Genomic DNA, 20,054 nt, shown 5'->3' on the forward strand with positions numbered 1-20,054 from the left:
CGGGTAGACTCTCGAAAAGACAAGCTCTTGTAAGACGGGACAAGACCAGCGGTGAGGTCTGAAGGTCACTTGTCATCGCGACGTCAGCCTCTGGGCAGGGGTCATTTTAGGAGGATTTATTATCGAGGGAAATTTCTGCTGAGCACGGTCATTATTTTGTTTTCTGCAGAAAAGACGTACGATTTACTACAAAAAAGCAAAAAGTGGGAAAATGATAATATGTGGCCCAATCTTAAATTTATATTGTAAAAATATGTAAGAATTTACGCTGCTTTTGGTAGAAGCCTTATATTTTAACGCTTAGAGTATCTAAGTAATGAATGTGTTCATTAGAAAAACGCGAGTATTTTAGATAGTTTGATAACCGCAACCCATTGTTTCTATTCCTTCAAGACGCCAAGCTTCGTGAGTGCTAGTTGTTTTGATGAGTTTCCTATGTTCTCCGTGAGCATTGTGCGGAGCGTGAAGCCGCCTCAGTCCACAGTAGGCGACGCCCAGTCACCGTGACAAAACAAAAGAGGGGTATGCGGTTTCACTTCATCGCTCGCCCGGAAGTGCCGCTTGAATTCCATTGCTTCATTTGTTTGCGTTTTGGCGTGCAAAAATAAGAACCAGGCGTGCGCAAAACAACGTTCTCAGACTTGATATTCTAGTTATTCCAGGTGATTTAAGTTAACTGTGAAGTTCTTTTGATTCTGTGTTTGAAGAGGATCTTTCATGTGGTACAATTTTTAACCACGCGACAACAAAATAAGTAATCTATCAATAGAGTCATTTCACGTCGCTGAAGCCGAAGTTTAGTGCTTCTAATCTTCTCATTTTAAAGGTAAGCATCATTTTCTATTCTGGAAAATTCCTGGGCACTATCGTTGTATTTATTATGATTTCAATAGAGTGACGACCCTATAACATAGTAGGCAGATTTGTAGTTTTTGTGGAAACTACGTGAAATATAATCTAACAACTCTGCTTCAACCCATACCAACACCACAGCGTATCTTGCATTCTACTCTTTAAATCCTCACTTTTCCCCTAAAACTAAACAATGGACGATGGCTCGTGTTAAAGGCCCGTAACGCTGCTTCCATATGCCACGGGCCTAGGATAAACAATCTCGTATATTTGTCTACCATCAAACGAACGTGAGATATTATGCAATGGTTAAAACTCTTGCGTGCCTGTATGGGCAACGTGCCCATGGTACCCGCCAAATAATGCACGAAGACGGGTCTCGGGGGTCCGTAGTTTTCATTGAATTCAATGCATTTTTTCAATGTCGTTTCTCGCCTTGTGTTGCACGAAATCGGGCTCCCTTCAGCTCTGGACTGTTGTAAGCCGCGTAATTGCTGCTGTTCCGCGATGACCATGGCGAAAGATCCGCTATCTTGATAACAAAGACCTTTCGCTTGTCGCTCTACTAGATCCACTTGTCATTATTATGATTCCGTCTGATTTCCATCCGAGCCAAAGCGCTTTGTACTAAATATAGTAGTTTATACTAGAGATAAATATCTGAGAGTCTTAGCGTTTTCGGCCCTATGGGAACAGTTTCCCAACGCCAACAAGGTAGCTTCTTATAAGGGTATTTCTAGGCGTGGGTGAAGCATGGTAAGAATAAAGTTGCTCTCTAGGGGATAGTGGTACCACCGTAAGATAAGAAGGTCAACTCGCTAAGACCGCCCAAACAATTTATCGAATCTCTTTACTCTAAGTGGATTCGAGCATCTCCGTTAAGACATTGAAGTGAGTGAGCCTGTTATTGCGTGTGTGAAAGGTACAGCTTGTACGCGTTGTAAAGAATGAAGATATTAACTAGGCGGCTTATGAGAACCCCTACTTCATTACCGGGATTGTTTGGGCTTCGGCGTGGGACTGATGTAGGAAATTTAGCTGGGTCGTATTGTCGGCTTGCGAGCGCTTCTAATCTAATTACTCGGGTCGTAAGCAATAGATTAGTCACGCCTGTAACAACAAGTCCACTTCCATCGAGCTTGAAGAGCCGCAAACTAACCGCAAACACAACGCTATCGGCGAAGCACATCGGCGCGGTTGTTCCCAAATCGCTGCTAATCACCGATACACTCCGCACCATTCACACATTCCATACCATTCCTAGATTTTAACTGTCGATACTCGATCTTTTAATGTCTATACTTTTTTCATAATACTCTTAGCAGTAGCTTGTGCTAGTCTTGATCCGCTAATTCGTTAATCCTCTATTTGCTGGTTATTCCTAAAGGTTTTGTTTACATGTTTACTAGAACTAAGTGCTATTTTTACAACGCAGTCGTTCCCACAAAAAACATGACCTCGTTTAAGGATGATTTATTCATCCCTCGGCCATATGTGCGGCAAAATGCTTAATAATCGACCAGTTTGGCTAGATTCAGTGTCCGATCAATGGCAATTAGCCGGCTAGTTAACCTCTAGCTACTTGAGGGCATAACCGCTTATGAGAGAAGCGTAGTGTCTTTTGTAAATGGCCTGCCGAATCACTAAAAATTGCCAAAATACCTAGAAAAAATAATAAAAGAATGTTTAATCAAAACGCGGTGTTTTACAGACGATTAGCCAAGGTAATATTGTAGCTTATTGCCTGGCGCGGGAGTAATTGAGGATCTTGTACCATAGCTACGAGGTCTTGCAACATGCGTGGCACGCACAGAAAATTGATGCTAAGCGGTCCCGCGCTTTCCTGATGTTGAATATTGCTCTAGGGCTCTTGGTAGACACTGGGTTGTTGACATGAAGAGAATCATATTGAACGGATTTCGCAACAATAAAAGACACATTAAAGATAAAATAGCTTTGTACATTATTCTCTCTTTAATGTAAAGGCTACATAAGGTTGTTGGAGAAGATAGTACATTCTTGACCCTAGGAGGACTTCTTACTGATTCTATATATATATTTTTATGGCAAGACCAGGTTTTAAAGTTAAAAAATCCTCTTTTAATGAGACCGATGCCAGATATTAACGTTTTTCATAGTTTGTATCTGTTTGACCTCATTTTTGGGCTAACATTTTCTATCTTTGAATGATCATTGCTATTTTTCGGGCACTAAGTCGAGGGGTTTTGGTCGGTTTTTGCTTACGACTCTCTTGTCCTGTTCCGTCCCTCTGCTCGGTGACCCTTTTCTGATGCTTTGTATACCTTTATATATCTTTGAATAAATACAAAAAGCCCAAATTGTTGGTTCGTGAACCAGAAGAACAAATACAAAACACCAAAACTGCTATTCGACTCTGCCAAATTTTCGTCTTTTATAAGACTTCTTCAGGGCGAAGTCTTATTGAAAATTTGTCGAATACCAGTTTTTGGTGTATTGTATTTATTCTCCTGGTTCACGAACACGGCAATTTGGGCTTTATGTATTTATTCGTATTGATTTTCCCGAGGACTGATGGAGGGAGGTTTCTACTTTTTTCAAATATTTTATTTCACATATGTATTCTAAAAAGGAATTGGGTTATCGAAGAAAACTCCAGGTTGCACCGATTCGTAATGTATTTTTTAAAATCGTTTTTTACTTATTTTACATTTGCTTTTGTTGTTTTTTCACATTTCCAGGTTAACGTTAACAAAAAACTTTACTCATTTCACATTTGTATTTTTTTCACATTTCCATGTTAGATTTAAAATTTTTGTTAGTCGCTTTGTACGAAAGCCATTTCTAGGCAATTCAAGCACATATTTGGTTTACGAAGAAGCTAAAGCCTTTTAAAAGGAGAATGTAAATTGTAGAGGTGATACTCGCCTGAGCTACCATGGGTGACTCCTGTGGGTGACTTGTGTGGAAGTCGTTAGAACCGCCTGATTACCCGCCATCACACACGGCGGCCCCTGGGGCACGACATCAACTAAGCCACACATCTCTCTTAGATGCAGTTCTAAGTGAACCACCGAGAGAGAGTGCGCATCTAGATAGAGCAAGGGAGGGCGTCATTATTACTCTTTTCGATTCCGTATAACCAGATAACTGACGCTGCCCTACAACTATTGCATATTGTCACGCCTCGGTGATGCCAAACTCAGACGTGTTAGTTTTAAAGATCCTTGAGGTCTTTATTTTCTAATATTGTTAGGTGTTCAACTAAATCCAAAGCCGTATTAATAATCTGGATTCTTCGTTTGCCTGTTGATTGTAGGATCTCTAAGCACCTGTTTAGGGCTTTGCTTACACTTTCGATAACTCTAAAAATTTGCTATTTTCAGCCTGCTCTTTAATGAGTGTTCGCAAAATGGACTGGAAATTTCGCTCAGAACAACGTAATATCTAAGCTCGCGTGGCGAATCAAGATACCAAAGCTAAGGGGAAATCGAATTTGATAGTTTCGCTGGGGGGCAAAGGGGGCGTATTTCTTTCATAACTGTTTGCCATTGATGGGTGTGAATCGAGGCGCTCAAGAGATCTGTAAATAGGTCATTGACTCAATCAAAGCAAGTTTGATATTGTTTGCGATCGGATGCTACAGGATCCAAATATTTACCAACCCTTCATCTAACTAAAAACACTATAGGACAAACTGTAGGGTAAAGGGATTTCAACCAAAGCGCACTGTTAACTGCATCGCATCTTGTTAAAATATAATAAATCTTAGCTATTCCACGGTGCGCTAGCCGCAATCACTCGCCGGCACTTTAACAGGCCATGACCAGACTCATAAAGCAGGCAATCTTGCGGTGGCGGTAGAGATTTGTCATCATGTTTAAACGAATGTTACGAGACATTCCATTGCGATAGTGCCGCTAGAAATCATGTCCTGAGTGCAAGGCGCAGCGGACGGACCACGACTCCCGTAATAACGCCAAATTACTTGCTCATTCAGTTCGCCAGCGCCTAGCACCGAGGATTAAGCTTCTCTATTTGCCTCATATTGTTTGTTAGACAGGCGGAGATTCGGAGCGCGTGTCGCTCACGGTCCAAAGTGATTTCAATTTCCGAAATTTCGGTACTCTCTTGAGGCTTCAGAATTCATCTGCGAAACCACTCAGCAGTGATCGGCGGGCTTTGCCAAGTTCTGGGGCTGCTTCACCGGCGTAATTTCCACCCATTGCCGCACTGAAATCGGTAATTATATCTTTCAGGTGTCAATAGAAACAATTTTATTAAAGTTTTAATTTGATTAGCGACGAGCTGAAATAAAAAGGAACGATAAATTACTCGTTTAAGTATCCTGAGATGGCGTACTGTATTTAGATTGTAAGGATATTGTTACCTTAATAATGCCTAATATCTCAATTTCAAACGCGGCGGGTCTCTTTGTTGACGACCGAGGACGAGCTACATTAGCATTAATGATAAATTGTTTTTGAGAGTTGGAAGAGAATGCGAATTCCTCGATGAGCTGTTCATGCGTTTAACGCAATGATCATGGCGTTTGTGCGATCGCCGACCCGATTGAATGTTTGCACTGTTTTAGAGCAATTGTACAGGGCCCGTCACACTTGATGATCTTCAAGAGTTGGTTGAGTGTGTGATTGAGGTTTGCGGCACACATCGTCGGTGACCGGAAAAGGCAGGGCGCGCGATATTACGGCCCTTTTTTCGCAAAGAGCGAGATGCTTTCTAATGCAAATGACATAATAAACTAATCAATGGACTAATTTTTGGCCTTTTTTGTCGTGTACAAGAACAAGACCAAATTAGAAATCGCCGACAGTTGAAACAATAGCCGGCGTAAGAAATGTTTTTATGCAGAGTTAGGTGCAAAAATGAAGTAAGACATTAAATTAACTCAATTAAGTCAGGCCATAGGACAACAGCTGCTTTGAGTGGGTTTGCACTCCCAAACAATCAGCTTCGAGTTGTCTTTTGTTTGGCGTAATACGTGTCCACGAATTTATATAGTAGATAGGCACGGCTGGGGGAGGATAGTTGTGCATAAGGCCTTTGTTGGAGGAATATAGGTTGATAATCGTCGCTCTTGCGAATAAGGTAAGACATTTAAATCCAACATAATTCCATCTTTGATCAATAACTAATAGAGAATAAAGCACAGAGCATGGGCTGTATAGGTAGGTAGAGTTAAAAGTCTAGTACTATAGGTATTTTATTTTACTAACAGAAATTCAAACACGTCCAGTCGAGTAGTAGAATGTCTTTTGAAATGTTCTAGTCAGCAATAATCTACGTCTGACATGGAAATCTCGACCAAATTGTCCACCTGCGTTTGTAGTGTATTGGCCCTTAGGAACCTGGTTACGCGAATTACGCTAAATACTATTTCCCCTATACCGTCCTCCCGCGGCGCCCAGGTTGACAAATAAGGCAAGATACCCTTCAACTGCTCTTCGGGACGTCACTTACGCTGTCGTCAGGCGCACGCAACATAGTGCTCTCATTAAACGCGACTAACACAATTGAATAACAGTGTGCGCGGTTTTGGCTCCAGGCTAGTTTACAGTCCTAAGGCGGAGCGGATCGTAGACCTTGACATTTTCGACTCCAATTAGTCAATACACAGAACATTGACACAACAACAAAGGACACACACCAAACCATCCGAGATTTGACAGAGCTGGCAGAATATCGCACGGAATATTCAGGTACTTAGTTTGGCATTACGCGTATGGGAATTAGGCGCCATTTCTAGTCATTCTAGTGAGCATTTCGAGTCTTGGACTTAAATGTATGCTCTGGTTGGTCCGTTATTTCCACAAGCATGTATATCTTACCAATAACTATTATAAATAAGGTACAGTGATGCGAATTCTTGCGCAATTATAGCTCTCCAAACCTTCAAAGCTCAGTGATTACAGGAGAATGTTTTCCGCTAAAATGTCAGTTCCTTGCGAGTTTCTCTACGGGCTTCCAGAGCGTCCGAACGCTTGCTGCCATGTCATTCAACCCTTTGCGTTTGACTGGTACCGCCGAGCGAATGGCTGCGTCTTGTACACTGTAAGAATATACCAAGTATTTTTTTTTATTTTGCGTTTCCAACGTCAACCGTTTTCATTGCTCACTTGAGATGGTTTAGATGCACTCTTGAGAAGCAAATTAAAACGAAGTAAACGTCATTAGTGGCATACTTTGCGATGCTTACACAGATAGTTTGCCTTTCTTTTAGTTAGTGTTTTGATTTATTGTGTTATGGGTTCTTGTGACCGCAATAACTATAAGCCAAGGTTTTGAACGAGATTTTTACGATGAGTTTCCACTAAGACCACAAGTACAAGATAGTGGAGTGCACAGTGTAACCAGTTTGACCGATTTCCTGCTCTGTAACACACAATATCACCTCATGTATTTAGTAACGAATCGAGTCATTATCAGTCAGAGAATAGGCAAGTTTAAAATCGTGATAGTTTCCCGTGTAATTTTTATTATGGGAAATCAGGGCATTCAGTGACTCCACAGGACATAGGGCCACAAACAAACCCCACGCATAGAGAGTTAAACAACAGATTCCTAGTAGGCCTGCAACGCTATAGAAAGCATATTTGAGCTTTCACGTTTTGTTCTTTGCGGCGATTAAAACCTGCCCGATAGCCCCGACAGCACATGCGCCCAAGGCTGTTTAAATCCTAGTAAATTGTTTGGGATGAACTTTTCGACTCTTTCTCGCGCAATCGTATTTAGTCGCCCTTCTCGGCGCGTTTGTAGGTCATCACAGAAACTCACTCTAGCACGACACGCTAGGATTCGGGAAACGGACGTTTCGTGCTGCTTGTTGCGTTCCATTCACTTTCCTGGGGGTGATTAATTTCCATCCATGCACACGAACGTGTTTTTTTTATCTGTGTCAAATATATGTTTTTGGTAAATTAAGTACACACTGGGACTATTGAGATTTGTGTGGACAAATGTACATTACCTTGTTATTTTGCCAACTATTACCCTTATAATAATTATGCAACCTTTTTAATAAGAAAAAAAGTAATAATTAGTACATGCAGGCTTTACGAACTGTGAGATGAAATAGTTGAACGTGCTTTTTGCCTCTAAAAATACGGAGTAATTAAGGGTAAATATTTTGTGGTGGAACTTCTACTGTCGCAAAGCAACACTTAGGACAAAGTCTTCGCGGTGATTCATCGCTTTTTCACCCAACTTCTCACGAAGGATAAAGAGATGCTGAAAGAAAGAATGACAAATATACCTTTTCTCTTCATTCTTTTTTACTTCCTCTCTTTTTCGTTTGTTATGCTTTGGTTTGTTTTGTTAAGGAAAACAAGGTATTTGAGAAAATAAACCGTCTAACAAGGCAAACATCGAGGGAGCGAGTTTTCCCACCTACTTTAACTACCTTGTTTGTGCTTGCGGTGTACTCTGGCCAAATATTTGGATTAACCAATGGACAACATTTACTGAGCTTTTAAAGGTCGTACTGTACTTTGCTAAAGGTTTACTCTCTTTGAAAACGTTGTATTTGTCTTTTGAAAACTTACCCACACTCGAATTGCCGTTTACAAGGCTTCATTCCCTACAACTTATTATCAAAGTATTTTTTCAGTGCATTACAAATATTCAACTGTAGTTATTTCAGACTCCTGGATAGTATATGATGCACGGGGCGCTTGGAAACGCGGAATTTCGTAGGCACAGAGAGTAGCTTTTGCCCAAAGATAGAAGCTCCCAGGTGTCGTGTGATGAAATATTACCTGAGAGTATGTAGTACTTTTTAGTGTTCCCTTCTGGGAGTTTCATTTTCCGAAATAGATAACTAATGCATATATGGCGCGTGCTCTTGAAGTGAGAGCTGAGTCGTGAATATTTCTGACATCATTTCTGAGTTGTAGAGTGCCCGCCGTGATTTGAGTGACAGCGAAATCTGCTCAATGTCAGAACAGTATAGTTGCTCGGGTAGTTCAGGATAGAGCTCTTACAGTGGGGAAAACGCTTTGATACATCGGCCGAGATTCGCCCGAGAATTCCACGCTTCTTCTGTTAAAAAAAGGGGCTAATTCGGCCTGTTGACTGCGCGGTCAGGTATGTTATCGAAGCTTCCCTGCTTTGTGGGCCGAGTGACGATCACAGGGAGATTTGATGTGGTAGTGGAGTTGACCTAAAACTCTGACTGATAATTTGACTTTTCGACAAGGAAATCGTTCAATTCTGAGCCGGTCGGGGTTCTTTACATTTTATAGTGAGAACCTAGCATGTGTTTTTTTTTTCTGAACCATTTTAATTAGCCTAGCACCAAGCAGAATTTCGTTGGGAAAGTAAAATATCACTTGATGTGACTTTACTGTAAACCAAATGTTAGCCCAAAAGCTCGTCGTTGTCAACAAAGAAAAAGATCTTTAAGACATATGCATAGATCCGGACATCTTAATAGGCTTAACCGATGAAGAGTTGAATGGCAAAAGAAAGATAACAGGAGTTGTATATTCATGTTTTTGAGCCACTAACCCTAACCAGTCTACGATACTTAAGGTGAACGAAAGCTTTCAAACCAATGGCTCCCGAGTTCTTGCTTTGAAGTGCCATGACTTGAATGGTGCCTTGTTGAGCTACTTTACCGTGGGAAGTTTTACATGTTCTACATCTATACATGAGAAAATTGAGGCATATCTGAATAGTGAATTACAAGCTGAGTGGCAAGAATGATTTTTGTAGGAAACGAAATGCCTGTTACAAGATAGCTTAGCTCGAGTTGTGTGACAAGCTGCAATCTGCGAAATGCTTCCCCTTGTGTCGTCTCCTAAAGCGAGAATCAATTGGAATTCTCAGTACCAGAAATAAAAATGGACGTTTGTTGAACTCATGAAGATGTTGCTGGTGTGCCTAGACCGCCCACCCAATAAAATTGACACCGAATCTGCTACATCATGACCAAACCATTACTGTTTTACCACAAATCTAAACATTAATTAAGATTCATAAAAGTGAGCTCAAAATATATATTTTATTAACACTATCTTGGTACCGCAACCCATTGCTTATCCGCGATTGATTTGAGTTTGTGGACCGTGCGCTAATGATCGGCCTCTTGATTTTGTTCGTATGGCCCTTTGTTTTCACTCATGTAACGAGCGCCGCAAATTTAAGTTTCTTCCGTATATTTTTAAGTCTATTTAATGTAATCCGAATCACGTTAATAATTAGTTCGTGTTTTTTTAACTGAAATAGTCAGATCCAGAGTTGTTGTTTGACATCTCGCGCATTTTCGGCGAAACAACAGTCGAAGAGATTACGTTAACTAATATATAATAATATATAGGACGAGCGATGTCTAACAGTCCCATAAATGATTGTTTTACCCATTATTGTGGTCCGGCTAGCACTAGCCGATTGCGAACCGTTTTTTTCTAGTCCTTTTTTTTCAAGGTTCCGTTTGTTCTCTTGGGCGCTGTTGTGGCGAAGCTAAAAGCTTGTGTTCGATTTTATCAGCCAGTAATCCGTTCGACATATCTCAGATACTGCAATGATATTCCAAATACAAATAAAAGAGCAAGTAATAATGATTATGGCTGGACATGAGTTGAAAGGTTTTTCTCTGATTATCAGCGAGCAATGTGCTCCCTTCGAACATGCTATTATATCGAGGTAACTGAATCGTTTATTTTTTTTTCTAAGTTGTTCTCCAGTGCAGCTAGACCTGAGGCATTTGATGTCTTTAGTGTTTGTCCGAGGAAAGTCTTTGTTCTTGTTGGAGCAGTTTCCTGTAGAGTGTGTATCTTTAGCTTTATCAGACCCATCTCTAGCTGACATTGGAGGCGTGTTCCTTTTTGTAGCTTTGAACTCTTATAGACAGACATGCCGATAACATGGCTGCGCTTAAACCACTGAATCTCCCAACATGCTACCAACTAAACCCTTCGAACTCTAAATGAAGAGAAACTCAAAACACTGGTCTTTGGAAGGACTTTGTTTCCGCCTAGTCAATAATTTACTTAAACTTTTTTTTGTGATCTCGAATTTTAAGTAAGAAAGAATTGTGATATGCCACAACTTTTTTATTTGAATTTGTAAGCTCGAGCTTGGCTAAGGCATGTTTCAAAAATATAGTATTTTTAGATTTTGTTACTTTTGTAACAAAAAAACTTTTTCATTCAAGATTAAGCAGTCTAATGTTTTATAGATGTATTCAAGTAAAATACTAAAGGGTTGTTGGTGTAAAAGCTTTCTTCCTCCATGAATAATTATACTTCCTATTTTTTTTTACACAAATCCCGGGTCTTGTGCGCCAAGTTTGATTACTAAATCTTAAATTGCTAATCGAAAACAGCATTTATAACATTTACTTCATGGCTTTTTAAATTAACATTTATTACTTTGAGTTGCTTCTACCCTACTTAGGGGAATGTCATTTTGCTAACACGAGTATTCCATGCAACAACATACTTCTTGCTTTAGAATTTACCGGCTGTGTGTTAAAAGACAGCGTTTAATTGTGTCTATTATTTTTGGAGTTCCCACTGCTTTCTTCTCTTCATTTGTGTTTTCTTCGTTTGCTGGCACAATATTTTTTATCGTTTGTGTTTCAACTTTTTTCTTCCCCGCTTTTCTTGCGTTGTCACAATGTTTACCATCTTTTAAAGATTTTCACGAGTGTTGTGATCACAAAAATCATAACAATTTATCAATTACCCCGCCCTCCTTTAAGTGCTCATTATATCTCGTCTTTAAGCTCTAACTTCACAATCGACGGAGTGATGGTCGCTGCCTATACACATCAATAGCCATCAATTCTTTGTCACAAGTTCAATTTGCAGCAGTCTTAACGCATCTTTTGTAACATTTAGCGTAATTTCGCTAGTTGTCACTAGTTGCCGCCAGTTCTACAAACCGCAAATGACAGCTTCCTAGCCACAAGAATTGAATGTGTTTAGTGTTTTTGTACTTATTTATTAATGTACCATTAATAAAACATCATTGCACGCGCACGAAACTACCTACAAAGTTTAACGCAACAAATTCGATTTTTTTCACCAGGCAAAGCAATTCTCATGTTACTCCCCCGAATTCAACATACTGAAAGAACTTTATAAATTAAAGTTTATTTTAACGAAACCTCGGCTATCGTTCTAATGTAAATTGAAAATTATTTTGATTTCAAACAAACACGGAAGGCACGAGAAACAATAAATACAGGTTGAATGAGAATGGTTATGGTTATGAGCTCCCAGAAGTTCACTGAAAAAGACCAACACGGAAAAATGTTTGTCTTTAGGTCATTAAATGAAGCGTTTTTGATAGCCTTTTTCCCTTACCTAGTTCCGTTTCTTATTCGTTTACATTGGTCGCATCTAGAACATGAATTGTTTTCATATATAGTTTTTTTTTATTTACAGGCATTGACTCTTAAAATTTTACAAATTTTTTCTATAAATGCATATGTTTCCTTTTTCTTATTTGCCTTATTTTCCATATGCTCTTATTTGTTCGTTGTGTAGCTCTTATCTAAATTCGCTACCTCAAAGAACTATCCTGCCATATTCAAAAATTAACGAAATGAGAAAGTCGCCATAAGAAGGAAATTTGATCCTCTAATAGATTTGTCGCATTGAAAAGCTTGACAGGCCATAATCTTTGTCGTATGCGTTAAAAACTTGATAATCCTTGGACGCCTGTAGCTTGACTCTGTAGGCGGATGCCGTGCAAGGTCCTATGACATCGTGCGCCAACCGATTCATCTTTTTCTCCGAAAACTTTGTCCAGTATTTAACCAGCGTCTACCGGGCTTCTATCCATAGGTGTGTAGTGTATTCTGTAGATATCTATCCATAAGCCTTCTTTAGTATAATGCATTGACAGCCAAGCTTAACAGATGTACGAAATAGAGGATTATACATTCCCAATCGAACAACGCACCCCCTATGTCAAACCCTAATACCGTATCAACTTTCGAGAACGAAAATAGACAGCTAGTTAAAGTCTTATTCAGTCACCGGCCAAATCGGAGCTGGAAAGGGTCGTCTGTTTCTGGATAATCATGGTGTAGGATGTTTGCGTGTTTTTGCTCTACTTGTTTTGGGCTTTATTTAGGAGAGTTTCAAAATGGACTTCACCTAACCTCGCCCTTCGGAGCTACGGAAAGCACTAACAGAAGACGTTTTTTTTCGCAAATTCAAGCAAACAACTCTTGCTTATTTCAACCAAATTGTCATGACCACAATTGTTTTGCTAGTTGTGTTAAGGTAAGAGATCCACCGAAATATTTATATTCGTGTCCTTGCCGAATTTATTTCGCTATTATAAATTCCTCGTAACAATTAACGGCATAGATAGCGCAGTAAAAAAAACTTTATTGTTCTTGCTCGCTTTTAGGGTATCAAGCTGAGGTAGAGTTGCGAAGATGGCTCCCTTTTCCCTCTCTTCTTTTATTCTACACTTTTATTTAAAGCACAGCGAGGTCTTTATTTAAATAGAGATAGGTAATTGGGTGCATTTGAGTGTAGGCGAAGTAATGCAAGCAGCGTGATACCACTAATAAACTCCATTTACTTGTTGCAAGTCAACTTGCGCATGTGAACAGAACACGAATCGCGTCATCGCGATAGAGTCGTGAAGGAATCGACGCTAGAAATAGAAAACGTCGGCTATTTCAGAGAGAACCATTCACTAGCCGCGATGTTAGCGGCTCAAACTAACATCTCGTGATCCGCAGGAGAAATAAGAAAATACCAACGCAGAGATTTGAAAGCCTGTGGAGGTTAGCACGCACATGAATAGTTACTACTAAAGGCAAGCTTACAGTAGCGCTTACGCCACTTCTAGATAGATGTGTCAGATAGCCCGCGCCTGTGTTATCTATCGCGATACTTCTGCATTTCTCGGGGTTATTCGGGGATTTGGTGTGTCGGTGTTTGCGTGTTGCCTCACAGTTAAATCAGGCGCTCGCTGTTGGTAAGCTCACCAGGCCTTCTATTTCACACGTACCCTCGTCGTTCCAACGCAAATAATCGCTAAGTGAAACACGTTATGTGAAGAAACACACCGTTATAGTACAGCATGCTCTCGATTTAGACCAGCCAACCTTAGAAGGCAAGCACTTCAAGTAAGATGAGCTAGTTTAAGTCTTGTTTCGCCATGATTTGTGTCCCATAATCTGTTTTTTTTTGTTTGTGAAGTGAGGTGAAAGCGCCCTTTGAGGTGGAAGTACAGGTCATTCTAATTGTAATTGTATAGCTTGGCTTGTTCTAGCGGAAAATATATGCTTTGATATCATTTGACCACTAGCTTAATAACGTGTTTTTCTCGTCAGAGATGATGTATTTGTTTTATTCCCTTAAATATGGTTTCATATTTAAACCAGTTTCATGTGTTATATTAGTATCCAGTCCAGTCGCAAGCTGTTCCTAATTTCAAATTTGAACCCGTCACAGTTTCCGCCCTCTAAAGTTCCACTCGAGCAATTCTGTACAAGTTTTAATAGTTTGATGTGTTGTTTTAACCTATGTCGGTTTCTTCTTTGAACTGATCCTGCTAGATTTGAGCACTCGATGTTAACTGTGTTCTTTGGTCGTTAATAAAACATTTATTTTCACGTTCTCTACACCGAAGACAAAAGCATTACTCTCTGAAAAGATAAATTCTGAATTTGTTTAAGTATGCAAATTTCATAGAAGGCAGATATTGCCAAAGAGTTAATCAAAGGCATTTCTACGGTTGTTAAGACTGTCAGGATATAAGTGACTCTGTGAGCACCATCCACGGCGGTTTTATTTTAACCCCTTATTTAAGTATAGTATTGGATGTTGCGCGTTAACCGTAAACAGTTAACCGAATCCAATCTTTGGTTAACGGTGATTCCTTCATAGTACTTCGAGCCATGGTACACGGTGCCGCTCTAGACTTTTTTGTTTGTTTGTTTGTTTGTTTGTTAAATATATCACTGCCCAAGCACCACGTGTATATACTCCCCTAAGCTTTGAATGTGTTATAACACTATGAAAAATCATAAACCCATCCGTGTAAAACATCACAATGCAAATTATTATGTTTTGTATGTAACTTGAACTGGAACCGGGTATTTTTTGTTGTTGTTGTTGTTCAACAATAATGATTTTGATCTCACTTGAGACAAAAGAGCTGGATTTTGGTGCTTTTATGATTGCCTAAATTCACAATAAAAACGACAAATGGAAATCCTAATTTTGGCAAATAGCTTATTGCTGTCTGTAAACAGCTCATCAGTAATTTTGTAACCGGCCGACTTCTAAAAAGGTCTTGCAAAACTCTTCTATTCTAAGTACTATGCAGGCCCGTACCCAGGATTTTTCTTAGGGGGGTGCGAAATCCGAAAAAGTGACCTAATTTTTCTGGGGGGGGGGGGGAGTGATTTTTCTGATAACAATCTGACCACCCCTGAAAGTACAAAAAAGGATTTTTTTATGCCTGTGCAGTATCTCCAAGACATTGATGGATTGACAACATACCAGAGTGATCTAGCTTATGCTAGATATATATAGTTTTGTCTACAAATAGCACGTTTATTACCGAAAATGGACTTTAGGCCGTTGTGGGGGTTTGTTCGCGCCCGCTGTACCACCCTGTGTACATGCCTGCTATGTTATTGCCAGTTTGCTTAGTCTCAAAGATGCCAGAATTTGTCCTAAACTTGCCTAAATGTAAACCTTATCTACAAACAATCTATTTAAACTATAAACAAAATCGACTGACACGCGTTAACTAAGCTTTACAGCATCGCCCGCTTTCCCGTGGAACAGGTAAAAAGCTCGCCTTTTGCCAAATTAGTATTGAGAACGATGTGCTCAGTTAAAAAAAATTGAACCTGTAAATCGCTCCCTCTGGGTCCATATCTGTATGGGATAGTTTCTGGTTTTCGCCCATCAATCTTATTGCTTTTATTAAAACTGTCATGTGCGCGGCAGGGTCCCTTGGTTTGCACGGTTACCGGTGTGTGTGACTCACTTCATTGGCTTTGTTCTACGTGTTCTGGACGGGGTGTCAGCGAAACAATAACTTTCCACTAAATCACGTTATAACAACTCGCTTTGTGTGCTCCGTTGAACAGTACAGATAGATAGTTATATAAGCATTTCACCATTTTATAGTATCAGTCAGATTTTGCGCTTAGAGGATTAAGGTTTAGTTCTAGGTTTGTTTAGCCTTTGTTTGTTTAGTCGTTTTTCAGTCATATTGGGACTTGGACTAATCAATATAAGCAATTTCTGATTATCAAAATATGTGTTTACATGTATAATTATTCGGAAAAGACAAACACTTTTACAATGTATAATACACATTGGAGAAATGATGGATTCTGTGCAAGACTTAACGATGCCCGGTGCTTGACTTTTGTATTCACTTTTAAGAGATTAACGCGTTCATTTTTCACTCGTACATTATACAATTTAAGACGTTAAGCACATTTACCCTTATTTGTTGCTTAGTAATGGAAAGTAGATCTGTGACTTAGACGGCCATTTGTTCTGAAGTAAAGATCGTTGTAAAAGATCAATTACCAACATATTGGAATATACTTAATAGAAGACGCGAGATATTACATGTACTCTCGCCTACTTTACCACACTAGCGGCAGGTGGTGGTTTTGTTTTAATGAGCGTATAAAAGTGACTCCTCTCTAGTCCTCGCAAAAAGAGGGAATGAGTTTGAGATGGGCATGTGATCTCCTCGTGTAATAGGGTATATGACTAGCGCTGTTGGTTCACCGGCGTGCGGGGAACTCATGTGGCGAAAACCCCGCTATCTGAATAGCGCTCCTACCTCTTTAAGGCATTAGGGTTAAACTCTCCCGCTAAGTCTACTCTTGTTTGTTCTCCTCCGTGATACGTTCTGAAAAGGTCATACTTTATGCACACAGTATCCAGAATAAAAAAAGAGATCTTTTATTTAATAGGCAAACTGCAAATTTGAAAGACGGCTCATTTAGTTCGTCATTCCAGTTTCCTGAGTTAAACACCCTCCCCTTCCCTAGCAAACGCTCACTTTTCCTATAGCTAACCTGAAAGTATGTCTGTGTCACAGATAAGACGACTTGGCTGAGTGACAGGACAGACAAGTCACATGATCATGGCAGGGTACTACGGCCATATACCAAGCTATCCGATGAATTCCCACGCTATGGGCATCACCCCGCCTAATATCGACTTCTTCAATCGCATGGTCTCGCCTTCATGCTGTAAGTTGCCATTACATCTCCGTGGTTCTTGTATAGCGAGAAATTCCCACAGGAAAAACAGCGGGTGTGAGATGGAAATGATTAGCTATTGGCGTATATTTGTTTTTATAAAGCTATACTCGTGTTCTCAATAATTATGTCCCGCGTTTCAGCTCACCCTACGCGGAAACAGCGTCGAGAGCGAACAACCTTCACCAAAAATCAACTGGAGGTCTTGGAAGAACTTTTCGCCAAGACTCGCTACCCCGACATCTTCATGAGAGAAGAAGTCGCCATTAAAATCAACCTTCCAGAGTCCAGAGTACAGGTGAGACTACCCACTTTCCAGACACTGAATAATTTGCTGGAATCACAGGTGACCAGAGTATTAGCGCGTCAGTATATGTGGCCGCTTAGCTCTGCTGAAATGGGTTCCATTCCCCGGTTAAGACATCACGTGCCCTGTTTCTCGGCCTTGCATTTTATTTGTTGCTTATCACTTCCAAGACGTGTTATTTATTACGATATGGAAAAGTCAAAAAAATTGTAAAGCGCTTTAAGCAATTATTTATTTTAGCGCAAATTGGAAAAGAATTTAAAGTTTAAAGTTTTTTCATGGTTTCAGGTCTGGTTCAAGAATAGAAGAGCTAAAACGAGGCAACTCGAAAAAGCAGCAGAAAACAAGCAAAAACCCGAGCGAAAACCTTCCACCTCAACTAATAGTACACCCACGACATCAGCAGCTACTCCACCTACACCGCTGCCACCACACCCAGTAGCAAAAGACACGAGTTCCAAATCTAGTCCATCGCCTTACGATCTTCCGAGCTGTAGCGGTAATTTATGGAATCCTGTAACGAGTGCGAACTCCCCACTGCCGCCAGCGCCGAACTACGGTCCTCCTGTGCTTACGAACACATCTGGGCCTGTATTTATGCCTCCTCCACCACATACGCAATCTTACAGGAGACAATTTACAAATCCGGACTGCTCGTACAGTATCCCTTCACCGTACACCATGAACCGGCAAATGGCGAACCCGTACAACCCAACACACATGTGATCCAGACTCTTGGTGAGACACGTTCTGCTTTACAAGGGTTATTGTGCGTGTATGAGCCAGAAGATCTGCACAAGGATGATCCATAGTGAAGGTGTCTCTTGTTACAGTTATAGTTTTTATAACTATATGATAGAAAGTAGTACCTTGAGCCCAAATAGGTAGAAGTAGATATGAAGTGTGCAGCTCAAAGCACCAGATTATTGTTTTCAAAAGTGATTCCCCAAGGGGTCTCGATCAAGTTTTAACTTATTCCAAGAAATGCTTCGACAGCTAAGATCTAAAAATGGACTTAAGAAATCCCAGGGCATGTTGGGTAAATCAAGAGACTGCTGGGAAATATCAGGGAATGCTTGGTGTGCCCTGAGCATGCTGGGAAATATCAGGGAAAGCTTGGTGTGCCATGGGCCCCTGAGAATGCTGGGAAATATCAGGGAATGGTTGGTGTGCCCTGAACATGCTGGGAATTTCACAGAAGCACAGAAGGCCATGAGGTTTAGTAGAAGAAGTCTAAACGCGCTTTTGTGATTCATGTTTTCTGCCAAGCTGCCACTCGTCGCAACCACCGCACGCACACTCTCACTGAGCCAAACCTTATACACTACTCAGACACATTTTAGAATTGTTTAGGCAAAAGTGTAAAACAGTGATTAAGGTGTGTTATTTAAATAACTATGATTATTAAAATCTGTCCTGATCTACAAACAGGATTAAGACATTTCTTAACTTTAGTAACAGAAATATCCATAGCCATCTGAAAGACTTCTTTTTAAAGTATCGGGTACTTTACCCCTTTAACGAGGAAGCCACAGCACGGAATATCCAAAAAAAGTTTAAGGTTTAGGGGTGAGTAAGTTAGAGCTCACTATGGAAATGTCGATAGCGAGGAATGCAGCATAGCACATCAGTGCTTACTCCATCCGTGTATTTAAGTGCAATATAGACACCAAAGCTATTTGAAATTATGTATTTTCCATATAGAAATAAGAATGATGGAATTGTGATTAATATATATCAGTGTACATATGACTATTCAAGAAATGGGAATAACAGTTTTTTAACTATTTTATTACAAAAACCTATAGATGTACCTCTAAATGTATGCAGAATTAGTAATTAAGAGAAATTAGGGCGGCTGCTTATTGCTAAAAATAAACAATGTTTTGCCAATGAGTCAATGCTTGCCATCTTCGGTATAAAACAATGAACGTGGGTCCTCGTAATGACCAGTGGTCCTTGTAATGGCTTGCAATTCTTGTAATGGTTTGGGGTCCTTTATAGCTTGTGGTTCTTGTCATGGGATCTTTGTTATAGCTTTGGGACCTAGTCATGGGTCACCCTGCACCAATGTGCGGATAGGTATGAGTTACCCTGCACTAAGTGTGGATATGTATGGGTTACCTTGCACTAGGTGTGGATAGGTAAGGGTTACCCTGCACCAGGTGTGGATAGGTAAGGGTTACCCTGCAATAGGTGTGGATAGGTAAGGGTTACCTTGCACTAGGTGTGGATAGGTAAGGGTCACCCTGCACTAGGTGTGGATAGGTAAGGGTCACCCTACACAAGGTGTGGATAGGTAAGGGTTACCCTACACAAGGTGTGGATAGGTGAGGGTTACCCTACACAAGGTGTGGATAGGTAAGGGTCACCCTGCACTAGGTGTGGATAGGTAAGGGTTACCCTGCACTAGTTGTGGATAGGTAAGGGTTACGCTACACAAGGTGTGGATAGGTAAGGGTTACCCTGCACAAGGTGTGGATAGGTGAGGGTTACCCTGCACCAGGTGTGGATGGGTAAGTGTTACCCTGCACTAGGTGTGGATAGGTAAGGGTCACCCTGCACTAGTTGTGGATAGGTAAGGGTTACGCTACACAAGGTGTGGATAGGTAAGGGTTACCCTGAACCAGGTGTGGATAGGTAAGGGTTACCCTGCACTAGGTGTGGAAAGGTAAGGGTTAC

At 40.4% G+C, this 20,054-nt stretch overlaps 1 protein-coding gene and 1 long non-coding RNA gene across 9 annotated transcripts; one reads left to right on the forward strand and one right to left on the reverse strand.

Annotated features, from left to right (window-relative positions):
* Positions 1 to 425: 425 nt before the first annotated feature.
* On the forward strand, positions 426 to 19,268 carry LOC5525246 (homeobox protein OTX1 A). 8 transcript variants are annotated; one of them, XM_032375648.2, is made up of 4 exons: positions 426 to 826; positions 16,903 to 17,056; positions 17,209 to 17,363; positions 17,661 to 19,268. In XM_032375648.2, the coding sequence occupies exons 2-4, from the start codon at positions 16,942 to 16,944 to the stop codon at positions 18,096 to 18,098; spliced, it is 708 nt and encodes a 235-aa protein (XP_032231539.2). In that variant the 5' UTR covers positions 426 to 826; positions 16,903 to 16,941; the 3' UTR covers positions 18,099 to 19,268. The 8 variants fall into 8 exon arrangements, with proteins under 8 accessions (XP_032231539.2, XP_032231538.2, XP_001647538.3 ...); XM_032375647.2 differs by lacking the exon at positions 426 to 826 and adding an exon at positions 5,825 to 5,940; XM_001647488.3 differs by lacking the exon at positions 426 to 826 and adding an exon at positions 6,413 to 6,551.
* On the reverse strand, positions 3,417 to 8,769 carry LOC116614544. The gene is made up of 3 exons (XR_004294612.2): positions 8,394 to 8,769; positions 5,222 to 8,079; positions 3,417 to 5,064 (listed from the first exon to the last, which is right to left on the reverse strand). It is a non-coding gene; the product is annotated as an uncharacterized LOC116614544 (long non-coding RNA).
* Positions 19,269 to 20,054: the final 786 nt, after the last annotated feature.

This window comes from Nematostella vectensis, chromosome 2, assembly GCF_932526225.1.
Source record: "Nematostella vectensis chromosome 2, jaNemVect1.1, whole genome shotgun sequence".
NCBI classification, from domain to species: domain Eukaryota; kingdom Metazoa; phylum Cnidaria; class Anthozoa; order Actiniaria; family Edwardsiidae; genus Nematostella; species Nematostella vectensis.